General features: G+C 45.8%; 2 protein-coding genes and 1 long non-coding RNA gene across 3 annotated transcripts in view; 2 read left to right on the top strand and 1 right to left on the bottom strand.

Annotated features, from left to right (window-relative positions):
• The window catches only part of LOC147128531 (uncharacterized), a 59,006-nt gene that overhangs the window by 28,239 nt on the left and 12,529 nt on the right, over positions 1–18,238 (top strand). The gene's annotated exons all lie outside the window — the stretch shown is intronic.
• LOC147128533 (terminal nucleotidyltransferase 5B-like) lies at positions 2,228–6,461 on the bottom strand. Its single transcript, XM_086018897.1, has 2 exons — positions 5,213–6,461; positions 2,228–3,378 (listed from the first exon to the last, which is right to left on the bottom strand). Exons 1-2 carry the CDS (start codon positions 5,840–5,842, stop codon positions 2,563–2,565), a joined length of 1,446 nt encoding a protein of 481 aa, XP_085875023.1. The 5' UTR covers positions 5,843–6,461; the 3' UTR covers positions 2,228–2,562.
• Positions 15,352–17,362, top strand: LOC147128532 (inactive serine protease 35-like). The gene is made up of 2 exons (XM_086019467.1): positions 15,352–15,484; positions 15,887–17,362. The coding sequence occupies exon 2, from the start codon at positions 15,891–15,893 to the stop codon at positions 17,163–17,165; it is 1,275 nt and encodes a 424-aa protein (XP_085875593.1). The 5' UTR covers positions 15,352–15,484; positions 15,887–15,890; the 3' UTR covers positions 17,166–17,362.

Below are 18,238 nucleotides of genomic sequence, written 5' to 3'. Positions count from 1 at the left end.
AGGCCCCGCTGGTAGTAGCATTGCGGCGTGTCGCGCGGTCAAGTTGACCCGTGCCAAGTGCCAACGCAAGCTAATAAGGTTTAGCAAGCGGCGCGATGACGGCCGGCGGCTTGTCGCTGACGTCTCTGCCAGGGGAAATCCCTCAGTTCAGCCGTCACTGGCTGGCAGAGGCCAAGTGCGGGCACCTTCGGGCGTTGACCCCTTGGCCACTTTCCGCTGTCCGGCTGGCAAACGGCTGCTGAAATATAAAGAAACTGACGCACTCTCGCACTGGCCTTTGTTCTTTTTCTTTACTTTAATCGTTCAGTTCGAATGCACGCACACCATCAGAATGTGTGGAAATAAAAACAATACACCAGGGACAATCTCTTGAAAGCAAACGCGCTCAATGACACACAATTGATCACAATTAACACCCGCGCGTCATTGCGTCATCACAAAAAAAAAAAAAAGGGACAAACTGTACAAAAATTTCGACTGATAGAAAACAGGTCTGGGAGACAAAAGTGTCAAAAGTGTCTTACACCAGCTCCAATCCAAAACGTTTTTACACAGTCGGAATGGGCGTGATTCAATCTGAAGCGAATTGCCTCTTGAATCAACCGAGACAAAATGGAGTGCGCTAATTGATACATCCAAGGCAGAGGCAACAGCTGCGGGCAGTATTCCACTGCTCAATACCACCCTGACATGGAAAGTTCAGAACATTCAGAGAGACTCTTCCGTCGCGTAGAAAAGTATTCAAAGTGGATGCGCATCCCTAGTTCACACAAGGTTGAACCTTGAACATGCATGGGGGTGGCGGGGTCTTGGTTTACGACACCGCCGGCGTTCGGCACGAGTAGGAATTGCTCGTTTTGTTTTAGATTGTACAACCAAGTACATGTAACGACGCATTGCGTCGGTGAGGAAAGGACTCTTAGTTAAGAATTGCCTTTTAGTCCACCTCTGCATTTTCTTGCTGCTTTGACCCAGTTGATAAGAAATGAAACCGTCTGAATCGCATTGTTTTTCCCCTTCTGTTTTATTAGCATAAGCATTTTTATATCAAACCAGTCTACCGCTTCCCTTCACTTCTCTGCGTCTTCCGTACAGTTATGTCGTTACTTCCTCTTTGGTAATCGGCCTGCGTTTCAGACGAGAGCGAGAACTACCCAAAGAAAAACGTACAAACCACTTGGTGTCTCAGTGTAAAAAATCCTGACTCGGCATAGGTAAACGTTGTTTCGCAATACATTCATATTAGACTGGAAAAACGCCACTGAGCACACTTGCCCACCCCTTCTGCCCACTCCCCCCACAGAAATTGCAAAAATATAGTTTTCCCTTTTTTCTTTTGTCTTCAAGGCACTTACTTGCTGAGGAAGAATTCAAACATGCATTGCTTTGTTGTTTCTCTTGTCAACCTTTTGGATTAGCACATTGACACTTCCCCTTTTTTTGCATGATTAAAGGCGTCACATGGTAACAGACAAAAGTCCCCCGCTTGATTTGACCGTGACTCAACATCTTGAGCATATCACTCCCAGTCAATCCTCTCAGTCGTTAAAGAGGATGTGAGCTGTATACGTTTCTGACGTGAGTGCCGAAACCAAAAAGGTGAAAAAAAAAAAGAAAAAAAATCGAGGATCAGCCTCAGCTCCTTGAAAAAGCTTCCTTGTCCTCGTTCACCCTTCCTGTTCCGCTTCGATTCTCAAGAGTTTTAGTGGTATGCGTGCTTCCTCACTGAATTAAATGTTCAAACTGACCCATGTTAGAGTGGCTTACGCTAAAATTAAATGTACAGTGGTTCGAACGCCTTCCACTACTCTTGTGTGACTCGGTAAGATTCTGTAACAGTCATTTTTCAAGAGGATAAAGAATTTCTGCCTGGATATTGTGTGTGGCGCGCCACCGTTTATGCTCAGATGTTGTTGATTCTAAAACCGCAACTATCGATGCTAACTGTTAGCATGTCAAAAGACATATTGCATTATTTGTTAACATGAAGCTAAGCCAACTTTGCCCATGTCGCTTTGAACACACAATGTGTCATGAACTTTCATTTAGTGTGACAGTTAACTATATATTCAACCCTTTCATGCAAAGTGGTCACTACAGTGGACAGCTATTTTTCAAAGTTGCTTTCGCCTATATTGACTAAACAAAAAAAAATCTATTTATATTTTAAATAATAACATTACATCATAATTAATGAAATGAAAGGTTTCAAAATAATATAGGCGAAAGCAACTTTGAAATAGCTGTCCACTGTAGTGACCACTATGCACGAAAGGGTTAATGAATAAAGTAACGACTTGTTTTGGTCCCTTAACGCTTAAAATAGTTATGCACTGTTTTACAATACTTTGTTCTTTCAACTTGACGACAAAGGCAAAAATCGGACTATTTATTTTGGCCGATTGCGGAAGAGCTACGATGGGAATGGGCCAGCCGACCGGCGGAGCCACGGTAAAAAGCGCGAGAACCGGCGGTCCGACTCAAGTCAAGCCCTCGCGAAGGAACAACAAAGCGACGCGCGCTTCCGAGACATTCCTCAAGCGCGCGGCCGGCGTACAGCTTCTAGTTACAGGGCAGCCAGGTGGCGTGCACGGGACGCGGCGAGGGAGGAATGTAGCGGCGGGGCGGCGAGGGAGGGCAGGCGAAGAGGGGCTGGACCTGGGCCACGTAGTAGTTGCTGAAGTTGCAGTTGGAGACGTACGGGGCGGGCTGGTAGAAGCAGGTGACGTTGGCGGCGTTGGGGATGGCCTTGTGCTCGGCCAGCGCGCGCCACGCCAGCGAGGAGATGAGGCCCAGCGTCTGCCGCAGCTCGTAGCCCATCAGGCACACGGTGCTCTCGTGCACCACTTTGTACAGCATGGCCAGGTAGTCGTACTTCCTGTCCTCCAGGTCCACAAAGTGGTTCTGCAGGAAGGACTCCAGCTTGCGCTTCTGATCGCCCACGTCGGGGAAGTCGATGAAGAAGCGCGAGCACATGTAGCGCTGCAAGAGTTTCATCTCCGAGTCGGAGGCCGCGCGGAAGCCCCGCACCAGCAGGTGGCAGTACTTGAGCAGGCCGCCGCCCCGGATCTCCTCGGGGCTCCTGGTGCAGATGAGGCGCTTGCGCAGGTGGTCCAGGGCCGCCGGGAAGTCGCCGTAGACGCTCTCGCCCAAGACGGTGGGGTGGAAAGCGGCGGCCATCGGGTGCTGCGAGCACTCGTAGAAGAGCAGCAGCGAGTCCAGTCGGATCTGGAAGGAGTCCACGCTGAACTCAAACTGCCGCCGCAGGGAGTCCACGAATTTCAGCTCCACGTTCTTCCCGCGGTTGTTGTACAGCGAGATGAGGCTCCAGCGGTCCGAGTCGTTGCACACCTTCACCATCTTTTGCACGTAGGCCTCCTGCGAGAACGACGAGAAGCAGCTTGTGACTGAAGACTGAATTGGGGCAGTTAATGCAATGTAAAATGCCATTTTCCTAACCTAGAAAGAAACCGAAAATCTGGATAATCAGTCTGATACTCTTTCACTTTATTGCTTGTTTCTAGAAAACACATTGAAATGGGATTTTTTTTTTCAAAAAGACAATCGCATAGTAAATTGCAATCGCAATATTGAGGGCATAAAAAAAACATTTTTTTTTTTTCCAATTATTTTTGATACGTTGATTTACGAGTAGAGTAGCCCAAAAAAGGCAGACGACACCTCGGACTGGTCACCAGCCAATCACGGGGCGGAATTGGATTTCTTTAAGTTCTCATAGGATAGCAGCAGTACCCAAATGCACTTTGTATCCAAAGTTCAGCCAACGCAACACCACAAACCACCATACCTATACTCATTAGACCACACCCCAGAAAGACATATAAATCATCCTTAAGTAGGACGCTACGCTGTGAGACTTCCACCCTTTTGCCCTTAGGTCACAACGCTAGGTGGCTAACATGTTAGCAACACAATGCAAGGAATTTGTCATTGACTTCTCGCCCGGTATTCGTAAATGTAGTTCTGCAAGATACCAAAAACCGTAACCCTTAATTTCCCAACAACTAGTTTAATGTATCGCATAGGAGGCGGTTAGTATCTGTTGAAAGGGCCAAAGGTGTAAAAGTACCACTAAAAAAAAAAAAGAAAAGAAAAAAAGCAGAACCAGTCCAAGTGACAAATCACAAAGGTGAAACTTTTCGAACAAGCTGCCAGCTTCTTTCTTGATGCACAAATGCTGCTCGTATTAGCTAACGCCTCTTCCTGTGTCAGACCGAGTCAGGATGGAGTAGATCATGGACAATCTATTATTTGCTTTTATTGGTGATGTTGTCGGCACGGAGCCACTTTATTCAGGTGGATCTGAAATCAGTTGGATTAGATAGAATTTTCTCTCAATGGGAAGGCAAAAAGTGTTGTCCGTGAAAAACGGGCCTTGTGCGAGTCAACGCATACCTGCCACCCGTTTGAAGTGCTTCCCGTTAACCCTATATAAAGTTCGGATGTTCTAGCATGCTTTTCCTGGCATTTATAGTCACTAAGTGTCAGCAGACCACAGCATCGGGGGGATAGCATTGTTCAGTAGTAGCAGCCAGGAGAACGGTACAAAATTATTTCCAAAAAAAGTGAAGACGCTCAATCGTCAAGTGTTGAAAATATGGAATAACAGTAACATTACCGAGAAGTGGATAGCAAGAAGTGGATGTCCCTCCCAAATGGATGAATGTGGTTAGGGAGGCTGCCAAGCGGCCAACTGCGACAGTGAAAATGCTGCAGGAATGTGTGGCGATTGCTGGCTGTTTCGCACATGGGACAACAATCTTCTATTTTCTTCATAGGTCCGAGGGGGCGGATGGCACGACGGACCGATCTTACCAATAAGTCTAGACACATTTTGCAAAACCTGTTACGGCGATGAACCCGAGGTGAAACCTCTGGGCCATTAAGTCTAATAGTATGTTTGGTGCAAATGCAATACCAAAAGACAACCATTACGTACAGCGAAGCACGAGCAGCATTATCCTGAAGGGTGTTTTTCTTTAGCCAAGGACAGTTCCGAATAGCAAGTCAGCAAAAATGTCAGGAAAAGCCTACTAAGGCAGCGGAATTGATTGCATTTGATTTTTTCGAACAGAAAACGACTCTTTTCAAACGTTTATTGGGCGGAAGAATATCGCAGCGTGCCCCCCCAGCACCCTCGCCCCCCCCGCCCCCCAATGGTTAGTTCGAGACTGCTCATTCATCCATTTACCTTTAGCGTCAAGGGCGTGATCCTCTCTTTGTTCACTTCCTCGGGCAATAAGTCCAGCAGGCAGTCCAAGACCAAATCTTTGACGATCTGGAAGTCCTTCTCCCCCTTGAGCTCGGCGCAGAAGATGAGGTCGAGGTCATTCCAGCCCAGGCCGCTGTCCTCGTGCAGCACGTAGCTGGCCGCCGAGCCGTTGAGCCGCACCTCGCGGACGCGGAGGTGCGCTTGCTCCATGCGGCTGCGGACCGCCTTGACGATGTCGCGCGGCTTCACCTCCAGCGTGGGGAAGCTCCAGCGGCCGTGGATGGGGATGGAGCCGGCCAGAATGGCATCCAGACGCTGCACTTGCTCCCAGTTGAGCACGCTCACGTTGACGCTCTCCCCGCCGTCCGCATTGTCACCCATCGTTCTCGATGCTCTTCCTTGTCCAAACTTGTGCCTGTTCTTCAAAGTCCCGCAAGAGTTGCCGGGGCAACTTTGACGCACTGGAATCCGTCTCCTGCGCAGCGCATATGGCGGAACCCAGTCGAATATGCTGCTCCTACTTGCGGCTGCTTGCGCTCTCCAGACAAATTTGGCCTGAACCTGTGGCTTATTAGTCACCGCGCACCGCCTCGCAAACTGGGTCCGCATCAACTGCAGAACTGCCCTTTGTGTCTGCCGCTTTCAGTCCCCCGACTTGTCCATGACGTTCAGTCAACGCTTCAAAGCTTCGGTGGATTTACACGCGCGCGTCGCAAAGTGCAAAAAAAACAAACAAACAAACAAACCACGTCTTTTCATCTGCAGAATTGCACTTTTGGATCCACTATTAATCCACCGACCCGTCCATGATGTCCAAAGATTCTCTCGGCAGTCCACTTTCCGCGCACTTTTACGCACGCGTCTCAAAGTGCGTGAAAACGACGTTCCGGCCTTCTCGCACGTCCACACCTACTTTTATCAAGCGGCGTATGTCGTCTTTGCACTCACATTTTGCCCCGTTTGTCCGTCGCCGACAGCGCGTGATGTCATCGGGTTTGAAGTTGCACAGCTGCAAAGGGCGAGCCTGTGGCCGGCTTCCCGACTGTCGGGCGGGGGGAGGCGGGGGGGGGGGGCGGCGGCGACGCAGGCTCGCGTTGATTTGATTGACAGGCGGTATCTCCAGGCTGGGAGCGGGGGCGGGACTGGAGAATGCCACTGACTTGAGCAGTGTTACCTAACCTTAACTGCGCAAGCCACATCATATTTGACATAGGAAAAAGTCTCTCGGAAAGCAAACCACCAGACAAACCCCACCTACTCGAAAGTGCATTTAATTCTTCTGCCCGAGACTATATATCGTTGATGGCATAGCTGCAGTGGATATAAAAAGTCTGCACAACCCTGTTCACATGCCAAGTTTGAGAGTTTGTGACTTTTTCCACCATTAATGTAAATGAAAAAAAAAACCCCCGCAAGATTTCAGAGAGGGGAAGGAAAAATAACCAGCTGAGATAATGTGATTGCACAAGTGTGCACACCCTCTTATAACGGGACGGTGTTCATAAATGACCCAATCACATTCAAACTCAAGTTAAACGAGACACATCGCGCCCCAACCCCGATTGAAGTTCCTATGTTCTGGTAGTTTTCGTTCCATTTTTATGGTCACATCTTTATCATACATTACTAGGATAGAAATAAAAGTTAGTAGTGGAATTTCTAGTGGTCGTAGATTTTAAAAACATCAGTTGAGCGGTAGCTGCTTCTCATTCCTCTGCGCGACCTGTCAGGTTAAGAGTCCCTGTCTGTCTTGTATGTCGGAGTAGGTTCGAAATCCCTTCAGACTTCCATTTGCATTGGATGCAACTGCTTTTTTCTTGACAATCACGACATGTTTTTGTGGTTCAATTCCAGTAAAGTTGTTTTAAAATACCAAGCTGTACATTTGAAATAGATTTGCTTGGCAGTGTCATGATATGTTTTGGAGTTTAAGGGGGGCCCGCTAAACAATGTCGTCCAACTATCGACGTATCGTTCAATGAAAATGTACGACTAATTGGAAAATAATGACATGAATTCGGGTTGGCTTTGCGTGCACACTCGTCATCCATGTAGCTGCTCCTCCTCCCCAATGTCCTGACACTTTTCACTTTGTCTGCGCACAATTGGAAAAAGTCAGCGGCAAAGTGTGGTCCAGTGTGACCCTGTTTGTCAGGAAGTAGGTTGTCCAGGCTTGCGGGCTGCGCTGCGGCGCCTTTGTAAGTTGTCAGGGAGAATCTGTCAGCCAGCATACTTGCGTCACAGCAGACAAGCCCATAAACCATCTTACTGCAGATTACCAGGTGTGTGTGTGTGTGTGTGTATGTGTGAGGTCACACACATTCACACTCGTCAGGTGCAGAGAAAGGCATGCATGTGTACTTGCACGTTCTCCTGTCATAATTGCAGTCAAATAAATATTGAAATATTTTTGACCCATGTTCTTACCTGTACATTTTGTTTGTATTAATATGAGGTAAGGTTTTCTTTTAGACAATTGTTCATAAAGCAAATTGTTGGGAAACCGAGGTTCCACTGTATTCTCTCCGCTTTGCTGGAACAAAGACGATTACTGGACTTTAGCTGGGGACCTTCTCTGCCTCTTCTACTTGATTTTAATTACACTGCAACTGCAACCTCAGTGATGGCCGCTATAGGGCTGAACCAATAATCGAATTCAAATCGACATAGCAAAGTAGTAGAATACGTATTTATATATACAGTGTATGTATATTTTCTGTATGTATTTATATATAGTCTAGATCATTTCAGTGCTCAAGAAGTGCAGTTCACATGTTTACATGTGTAAAGGCGCAAATTTGTTTACATTATTGTTGTAATCTGACTTGTAATTTTGTCATTTATGGTAATGTCACACTTTGGCAGAATTTTGTGATGCTGTCGTTAAATAGATTGCAAGTCAAAGTGTTTAAGTTAACAACTCTACGGTAAATGATAGATAAACAATCCTTCAAATAAAGCCACGGTTATAGTTGTATTAAGTTCATTTTGTCGTCCTTGTTCTCTATATTTTGATTGATTCGTTTGTAACAGACAATAGTGATTTTCGGTCGTTTGATTACCTGACATGTTTCGGCGTGCTACTTCCGCCTGGGCGGAACAAATGGGAGGATGACCATTATTTTTCAAAATCATTCATTCCCTACTTTGTTTATCGCACTTGAGATGGAGAATGTAAAAGCCGATGGCTTCAAAATCGGGGGGGCATCAATGATGAACTGCGATATAGCGGGGGAACACTCCATTCAAGCAGTGCCGACTATTGTGGAATGACAGCAGCGTGTACGTAGATGCACTTGAGCATGAGCGCTACTAAACAAATAGTTTCCGAGTGAATGTTGCCGTTGCGGCGGCAAAGACGAAGGCGGGACGGCAGGCCGCGCTCTCCCACTTTCCCCCATTCATCAGGAGGCTCATTGTCAGACTTGGCGCTCGTGACTCTAAGCGCGAAAACGGCGACTTACCTGCCCTCTGACCTGTCAAGTGGATGACACCGGATTGCTCTGCGCTGTCTGACGACATTGGCGGATTGACGTGGGGATTTCTGACGGGGCCCGTCGTCGGCCTGCCAAAAGGATCGGGGCACGCCGTTCACCTTTTGTGGACGATTTGCTGACCACGTCCTTGCGTCATTTTAGTCAAATGCTGTAGTCGTTGAGGGTTTGAAAAAAAACAACTATTTCTTTCAAGATTTGAATAAAATGAATGAATGAATCATACATAATTCACTTTTAATTACAGCATCCAAGGCCGCTCCCCCCCCCCACTTCTCCAGCCATATCCATTTCCACCATTCCATGTGGAAGTTCATTAAGAGATTACAGTGAGCCCGTTAGCAGAAAGTGCTTTCAACCCTCTTCCGCGTTCCCACCTATTTTTACTCTTTTGTCTGGATTTTCATTAGTCAAGAGAGGCAGTGTTCCGCTAAACCTTTTATTGAGAGTTCAACAAAGTTCCGAAAAGATAAAGATTAAAATGACCAAACAAACCTTCAGAGGTATAAATGCTAGGCTGTGTTCTGAATCATACATTTTATTTAATAAGGAAAAACATGCACTCTATAATATTGTACAAATGGAAAATTAATTGAATGCAAAGAATTAACCCGTTTGTGCATCATTATTTAATGCTTCAGTTCAATACATTGTGCTGCTCTTTCTGGTCTGCCCGCCTTGGCCACTAGGGGGTAGTATAATACAGTCATACAGAAAGAAACGAACTCTTACCACTACTCAGTGACTGAGCAGTCTACAATGAGTTATTTTTTCACAGAGGATAAAGAATATGTTGCAGAGAGTATTGTGATATTTCTATCAATGTTTAAAGGGTTCATTATCTGTTAGCCTATCAATGGTATTTTACATTGTTAGCATCAAGCTAAAGGGGCCTTCTGAAGGCAAAGTTGTTTAGTTGCTTTAAATACAAAATGTGTCATCTCTTTGTTTTACGTGTAGTTTGAAAGTCAAGGCAGCACCATATTAATCTGAAGCTCTTTTGCCTTCTCAAATTTTATCTCAAAACAACAACAAAAATCAACCGACGGCTCAAAGTTGGCGGATTTGTAAGTCAAGGTACCGTTTTTTTCGTAGCTGTCTGCACCTGCTTATTCTTATCATCTGTGACGTAAAGCGTGCCGGCGTGCAGAGCTAAACGCTATTTGCCATTGATTTGAACCCCGACGCTCACGCGGAGACCTCTGCCGACCACAGTCCACCTTGAAGAGCCCGTTCATAAGCCCCCGCTAAACTCCCGCAAGCCCACTAATGAGATTCGCTGACGTGCCCGTCTGATGTAAGCCACACTGCAGCGCTTCCTCGCTCTGTTTGTCCACACTCGGCAAACTAGTTTAACTCCAAAAAAAAGCGCCAGCGAGCAAGATCTTTCCCTTTTCACAACTCTGCACCCAAAAAGCGGAACAGCTGTCGTGGAGGACCCAGCAATGCAAACAGGAAGTAAACTGCAGTGTGACTGTGTTTTCTATGTTCCTTGAGTTGACGTTGATACGTTTTGACTCCAAACTTTTCACTTTAACTTTGTCGAACGAGAACACGCTCCCTGAACAAAACAGGAAATCTGAGCAAATCTTACTGCACCAGGATCCATTTCTGACTTAATAAAGTTTGCGTGTGTGCAGGGGACTACTCCCGCGCACGCATTTTTCCTGCATGCCAATATAAAGCTTATAATAATCCCCTGAAAGTGTCACAAACACCCAGAAATAATTCAGTCCTTGGTCCAACAATAATGTGGTCTATCCAGGCTAAAGGCCTCGTTCCAAGCGCATGAAGGAGCTGCAGCGCCATCTGCAGGACGCCCGCTCTCGTTAGCTTGAATCTCTCTAGGTGGCGCTGTTTTCCATTTCTTGCCACTCCAAGTCCTTTCCCCTCACTGGAGCATGCGTTTTTGCACAGCTGGGTCGGAGGTGGCAAATAGTACTTACACCGTCTACTTAGTTAAAAGTAGACAAAAAAATCTGATAAAATAAAAGAACGGATTCAACTCCTCTACTTAGAATTCGAATCTTGTGCTGAAGTAAAAGAACAAAAGCTCAGACTCTAAAATGTACACGAGGAAAAGAGAAGAGTTAACTTTTACAGTGAATCATATAAAATACCTGTTTTTGTATCTTGTCCTAACAGGAGACGGACTGCACACAAAACACTATTAATCAAATTCAGATCGACATCGCAACGTATGTAGAATGCAATTTTCAAACTGCAAAGGCTATAATAAAAAAAAAAAAGTACATTTTCAATCGGTCGTAGACTTTATTTTTGATATACATGTCTATTTTATTTATTTATACAATGTCTAGATAGGTTTAGTGCTTAAGAAGTGCAATCCAAATGGTTACATATCATCATTTAATGAAACGTGGAAGTGATAAAGCCACAGAATGTTTAGCGTCATTGTTGTCATCTGATTTGTCACTCATTTGCTTTAGTGTAAGGCTAACCTAGGAACCCACACTTTTATGTACCGTATAGTCTGATATTGTTTATGTAATAAATGTATTGCTTGTCTGTTCAAAAAGGGGGGGTCACAATTTAATAATTTTTTGAAAATTATTCAGCCTGTCTTTTATGCAGTTGAAACAACACGTTCCCATAGCTTTCCTAACATTGCAAACTGACTAACAAAAACAGTGCCCGTGGTTTTTTTTTTCTCTTCCCAACGGCTATTTATCCTTTATCTTCTTTTTGTATGTGTTATTTTAGTCTTGTGTTAGATAGACACGCATGTCTTTGTTTTGACGCCCGCAATGATTAATGTCCACAAACGATGCAAAGGCAGAAAATAAACCAATGGTCGCTGTCATCTGTTGTGTACGTGTATATGCGCGCTTAGGTTTTTTTTTTTTTCCCCCCAAGATTATTGACATTGTCTCGCACTGCAACAACTTGGGCTAAAGCGAGTGCAGTCGAGCATTGTAGCACTGTGTCCTCGCACATTATCAAAATTATTTATCAGGCCGCATTCTTCGCCCGTGTGTCATAAATAATTGCGGCGTGTTTATAATCACAGTCTTTTCCTGTTTAGAGCTGCAGGGACGAGGCACTTGAACTCACCGTGGTGAAGGATGCGCATGTACGTGCAGCATGAGACCAGATGGAATACGTCTGATGACGTTTTCTGGCCCGTACACGCTCTATTAATGTGGTTTAAATTGTGCACTAAATAGCAATTAGGTCAACATGTTGGTTGACATGCTAAGAGACAAGCTTGTTGTAGTGCAGCGGCTCATCACAGCTTTCCTTCCACATTTCCTCCTGGATGATTTGGGGGAAACTCATCCATGGGAATTTAATAATCCAGATTGAGATCAGCAGCTGTGTGTGTGTGTTTTTTTTTTTTTTTTTCTCCCAAGCATTCTTCTTTTCCAACACGTCTGCTATTCAACAGCTCAAGGATTGATTTAATGTTTTAATAGAACAAATCATGTGGCTGTTATCTTATTTGCTGCTGAATTTGTAGAATTGTTTGTTGCCGAGTGAGAATGACATCACGGTGCCTAAGGCCTCATATTTGCGATCAAATATCCGTCGCTTGAACTCATTCAACCCCAATAATGTCTTTTTATGTCTTTTAGGAATGCAGACAGTAAATGCCAGGTACATATTTACCGGTATATAATTTTAAAAACATTTTTCATGCGGCAGCGTAAAGAAGGGTCTGAAAATTTCTGGCACTGAATGAGAGTGCTCTAAAACCGCAACTATTGATGCTAACCGTTAGCATGCTCTTTTCTGTTGTATTAGCATGAAGCTAGTGAGGCCTTTCTTTGGACAGCTCTTTGGTTGTTTTAAATACAAAATGTGTAATTCTCTTAGTTTGATGTTTGGATTGACAGGAAACCTTTGAAGCCTCTCTTTTTGATGACTTGTTCACTGTTTTCGAAACTGCACTTTTTTTGCCACCATACAGTGGTTATATATTAAGTTTCCTTTTTTCTCAGTGAAAATACTGAGTGTAAATAGAAAATGAATCCCCAAGAAGATATTCGCGGGGGAAACCCCAGGATGTAATCATGAGTTGGAAACAGTAGAAGAAAGGGACGAAGAGCACTTTGTCCACGTTGGCCAAAATGTATCCCGCTGTCTCTCATGACAGATGACGTTCTTGCTCAATTCCCAAACTTACTTCTTCCTACTCGGATCAAGCTGGAAGTCTGTCAAAAGAAATATTAAGACTTAAGATAGAAAAATGGAGCCATCAGCTATAAAGTGTACTGTGTACAGCTTTGAATTGTCGGTCAGAGATCAGGCCCCGGAGCTTTCTGAAAAAAAAACACCAAAAAAAAAAAAAAAAAACAGCTGCGACAACACAGCTGCTTTCACTTGGACAGACCTCAATATGTTCCTCCCATGGACATCTTGATGCACAGCTTTGTCTGGTGAAGTTTAACACGTGGTGGTCTATCTGTCTTGTTGTGTGATAGAAGACAAGAGTAAATGCAGGACTGTCTGCATAGGCTGTAAACATAACTAATGGACCACACACATGCATACATGAAACAGACCTACAGCAGGCAAAGACATACAAACAAGAGTTTTGGTGTGGGGAAAATTCATAACAAGTCTTCCTCTTACCGATGGACGGAATTGGTAACTTCGTGTTTGTAAATGACGCGCACTCCAGATAGGGCATCATCTTCAGGTCATAAAGCTTTAGTAGCAAGGTAGGTCAATTCCCTTTCACTTAAAGCGGAAGTCAACCCAAACATTTTTTTTTGCAAAAATATGTTCCCGGCCGGCCTACTAGTTGAAACCGGGCATTCCGATCAATTTTGCATTTGTGGAATAAGTGTTAATCCACTCGTTTTTAGCCATCTGCGGGGGCGGCCATTTTCTCTTCTGTCGACTGATCACAACTGCTCACAACGATCAATCGCGGCTCCGCTTCAGAAAACAGGTCAGCCGCGATTGGTCGTTGTGAGCAGTTGCGATGTCATTTTCAGTCGACAGAAGACAAAATAGCTAAAAAATGAGTGCCTTTTGCTGCTTGACTTGTATTCCACAAACGCCAAATGAATCAGAATGCAGTTGAGGTCAGCGTTGTTCATGACTCAACAATGAGGACGACACTGGCAAAAAAGCTGACCGAAAAGAAGATAAAGGCTCGCCTTACTTTTGTAAAGCAGAGCTGAATGGTTGGCAAGGCTTTTAGGAGAATATTCTACGGATTGACAAAACGAACCTTTTTGTATCTCGTTACATCTGGCAGAAATGCTATTTCAGGACAACCAGTCATCAAGACTTGATGGAACCCTGAATTTTGCTCTTTACTAGAAAATCCTGAGGGAGAATGTTTGGCTACCGGCGAGCGACCTCAAGCCGAAGCGCATTTGGGCTCTGCATCGCGGCAACGCTCGAAAACACGTCTACTTGTGAACGATTTCGCTTTTTGGTTGTAATGTGTATATGTTGTTCGGATCTTGATGCATTTCGGTGGGCCCCACAAAGCATGAAAGGAGAGGATGAGGCCTTCAAGGCCAGGACGTCCAGAGCGTGAGGGGAGCAGCTGGGGAAAAAGGGTGAGTCACAAACACAAAAGTGCACACGCTCTCTCTGCTGTGACCCCATCTTGCCGCATTTGCTTTTTTTTTTTTTTTTTTTTTTTTTTTTAATTAACAACACTGCCGTCTAGACTGCGGAATGCAACATCAACTCTAAATGAATGAATGAGTGAATGATCATTTCCCGCCTCAACAGTGAAGTCCCTCCGGGGGCAGTCAAGTCACACACTTGTAGTAGCCGAGGATAGCTCAGCATGTTTAAAAATGGAAAAGAAAAATGATTTAGTTGTTGTGGAGCCGCCGTGCCTCCCCCTCAAGTGCTCTGGCACCCCCAAGTGGAGGTGCAGCTCCCTCTTTGCTGGAAACTCAATGAATGGCTAGAAACATGAATGGACGGTTTAATAGATGGATGAAGGACACATCCCTCTCGTTTGTTCCTTTCTCTTTGTCAAAAAGCAAACGCGCATTTCTCATTTGTTCCACTGGACACCCTCCAAACAAAACATTTATTCAGTGTCTTCATTAATTTGGTTTCCTGCGAGTGAAACTCCTTCCCGAGAGACAACAATCAATCCTGAGATAACATGGCGATAACCTGAAAATAAATCCCACCGAATCTGATAACAAAACAAGTTATAATGCGATATGAATCGCATGCAAGCATGTTATTAAAATCCAGACGCACCATAAACAGGAAATGGGCTTTCTGGTTGAGCTTACATCAGACCCTCTCGTGTCTTTATTCAACTTTTTTGTCACTCGCAAACGGTATATCAACACGTGCAGACAGGTAAAAGAACAATGCTCACGGGCGTATATTCTTTATCCCTTGCGAAGAGCGACTAATATTGCTGTGGTTTACTGAGGACAGGCGGTCATTATGTACAGTAAATCCATATCTGCATTATGCAGTCCCAAGGTGACGGATAGACGAGCGTCAAATTGAATCCACGCAAGCGTGAAATGCAACCGAACGAGCGCCCAAAATATCAACACTTCTCTGCGCTACGTGATGTCCTCATGTGATCATCATGTTCCTCTGCACCCTCCCCCTCGGCCTCCGGCATTTCAGCAGTGGGATGTAGAGTACAGTAGATATCTGCGAGGATCCCCGCGCAAAGCCTCCTCCGATTTTAGGGGTCTGCAGAAGATGGAACTCCTGGATGGAGCATCTTTGTAATCATTAGCTGAATTTTTTTTTCTCCTGGAAACTGCGCATTTTTGTCCCACTTCAGGCAAGTTGTGAATTTGTGGAGCATTTTCTCGTCGGTGCATTACATTTTAATCCTGCGTGATCATTCCTGAATAACGTTAGAAAGGCATGTCGTGATGGTTGTTATGGTCATTTTTATGGGGATTATTTACAATGCGGTTGACGAATTGATTAGCTCCTAATTGGTTGTTCCAAAGTGTCATTGGCGCCATCTGCTGCTCAAAGGGTTTGCAAACGACAATGAATCCTCTTGACATTGCTTTTTGCTCATCGTTTGTCTCGTAAAATACAAAGTAAATGAACGCGAGTTAATCTGCTCTCCTTTTTACCTCCAGTATCTCAAATGGCTCATAATTGGTACATGACCGTTTACGTGCACTCTTCATCTCACCCCTCACTTTAGTCTTTGTTTTCGTTTTTTAAGAGCCATGGTCCTCCTGGAGTTCCTTTGTCTGCTGCTCTGTGCTACTGCCAATCACGGCGGCAGCGAGGTGCGCAAGTGGACAAGGCAGACGCTCCCGGTGCTGACGGACCAAAAAACCGAGCTTCAAGACAAGCCTTTGTTCAGAAGACCGATGGGGGATGCAAAGGGAGGCCGGGTTCTGAAACTCTGCGGTATAGAGTGCCAAAGCGGCCTCCCGCCCTTAAACCCGAGCGAGCAAGAGAGGCTTCTGGGATACGAGACCATGTACGACAATGGCACGTGCACGCGTACTGACGTCAGATTGCGGGGTCGGAACCCGACAGGAGCGGCTCCATACGTTGCGCGGCCGACTCGCAGGAAGCGGCAGGTTTACGGCGCGGACGGCCGCTTCGTCATCTCCGACTGGCATTTCGTCACCAACTACCCTTTCGCCACCGCCGTGCGCCTCTCTACGGGCTGCTCCGGGGTCCTGGTCTCCCCCAAACACGTGCTAACGGCGGCCAACTGCATCCATGACGGCATTTACTATCTGGAGAGCGTGAAAAGCTTGAAAGTTGGTGTGCTACAACTCAAAAACAAAAGAGGGAGGAGGCGGCGGCGGCGGCGGCGGCGGAGGCAGAGGGCCGCAAGGAAAAGAAACCAGCCAAAGGGAGAGCTTATGCGGGATGGAGAGAAGAACCCAATTGATGGCGATCCAGCAAGAAACAGGACTTGGGGGTTGGGAATCAGTGGCCCCAGGAGGCAGCCAGTCTTTCGCTGGATACGCGTCAAACAGACGCGCATCCCTCAAGGATGGATCCGCTCGAGGAACGGGAATGCCTCCGTGGCCGCCGACTTCGACTACGCCCTCCTGGAACTCAAACGAGGCGTCAAACAGAAGAAGTTCATGGAGATGGGCGTGGCGGCCCGCTCTTTCCTCCCGGCCCGAATCCACTTCTCGGGCTACGACGAAGACAAAAGCCTGCCGGCTGCCCGCGGGGGCCAGAAGGTGGTCTACCGCTTTTGCTCGGTGGCGAAGGAGTCGGACGATCTGATGTACCAGCGCTGCGACGCTGGGCCGGGCGCCACCGGAGCAGGGGTGTACGTCCGGCTCAGACAAGAGGGCGGCGAGGGCAAGTGGCAGCGAAGAGTGATCGGGGTCTTCTCGGGTCATCGGCGGGTGGAAGTCGGGGACGGCGAGCAGAGGGACTTTAATGTGGCGGCGAGGATCACCCCTGGCAAATATGCGCAAATCTGCCACTGGATCCACGGAGACCCCAGTCGCTGCAAAACTCTTTGATCGACATTTGATGAGGTCTTAACTGTCCAATTTTTGTCCAACTGGGGTACCGCGTCCAAAGTCTTATGCCACTGAGGCGGCTTTCACTCTCTGTTTGCTTTTCTTTGGACTGAATTACTTGGTGTAGTCGCGAACTTAGTCCATTTCAACCGTAGTATGGTTTAGAAAAATCAAATAAAAACATTCCAACCATTTGAGATTGCTGTCTTGTCTTCAATTTGCCATACACTGCAAATTAAGCCTGTTCTAGACCGATTCTTAATTGGTTCAGTGCGTTCTCAGGTCGTCGGTGGGTTGAGGTTAGGGATGGGGAGCAGAGTGGCTTTAACATTGACTTGAGCATTTGCCACTGGATCCCCGAAGACCTCAGACCCAGTCAATGAACCAGAGAAGGACTTTTTGGAGAACTGCACTATCAAACCTGTGCCCAATTATGGTACTTTTCCAAAGTCTTGGGTTACTAATGGATCTTTCACACCAGTTGTTAGCATTCTCTCGTTGGAATTACTTGATAGGTTCGTTGACTAGGTTCCGGTTAGCATTCTGAGTCAGGGTGTCGTTCTCCTTGATTTGACAGTGGGAAGTTCAATCATGTGCTTCAAAACTAAGAACTGAAAAATACCACTTTTTCAATTGTACAGTCAAGTTTTGGGGGGGTGGACCGGTTTAAGTTAGCTAGAGGTGACCATGCAGAACAAAGGTTGCTCATATGAGAGAATTCTTCGAGTAATGACTATTAATGTCAGTGTCTTGAAGCTCTTCTGTTCCCATAATGTGGTGAGCCTAAACTGTGGAAAAGGCAGTCAATTCTGGACTGATCTTTAGAATCTACTGAAATCTGAGGAAAACCACAACTTCTGTAAAAACAAACATGCAGAAGTAGTCATTGTCGTATAAGTCAGCAAGTTATAAATCCCGCAGATTTCATGAGCGAGCCCATTGTAGTTCTCAGTGGCTCAAGTATACACAAAGACTGCTTATACTGACCCGCTCATCGTCTAGCACACTGTACCAACAAATTATTTGGGTTTTTTTTTTCGTGTTAAAGTTCTGAACGCCAACAGACGAGACCA

Source organism: Filicampus tigris, chromosome 20 (assembly GCF_054856515.1).
Source record: "Filicampus tigris isolate MCC_2025a chromosome 20, RoL_Ftig_1.0, whole genome shotgun sequence".
NCBI classification, from domain to species: Eukaryota; Metazoa; Chordata; class Actinopteri; order Syngnathiformes; family Syngnathidae; genus Filicampus; species Filicampus tigris.
Note: the sequence above shows the minus strand (reverse complement) of the source record. Positions and strands in the feature narration are given on the sequence as shown.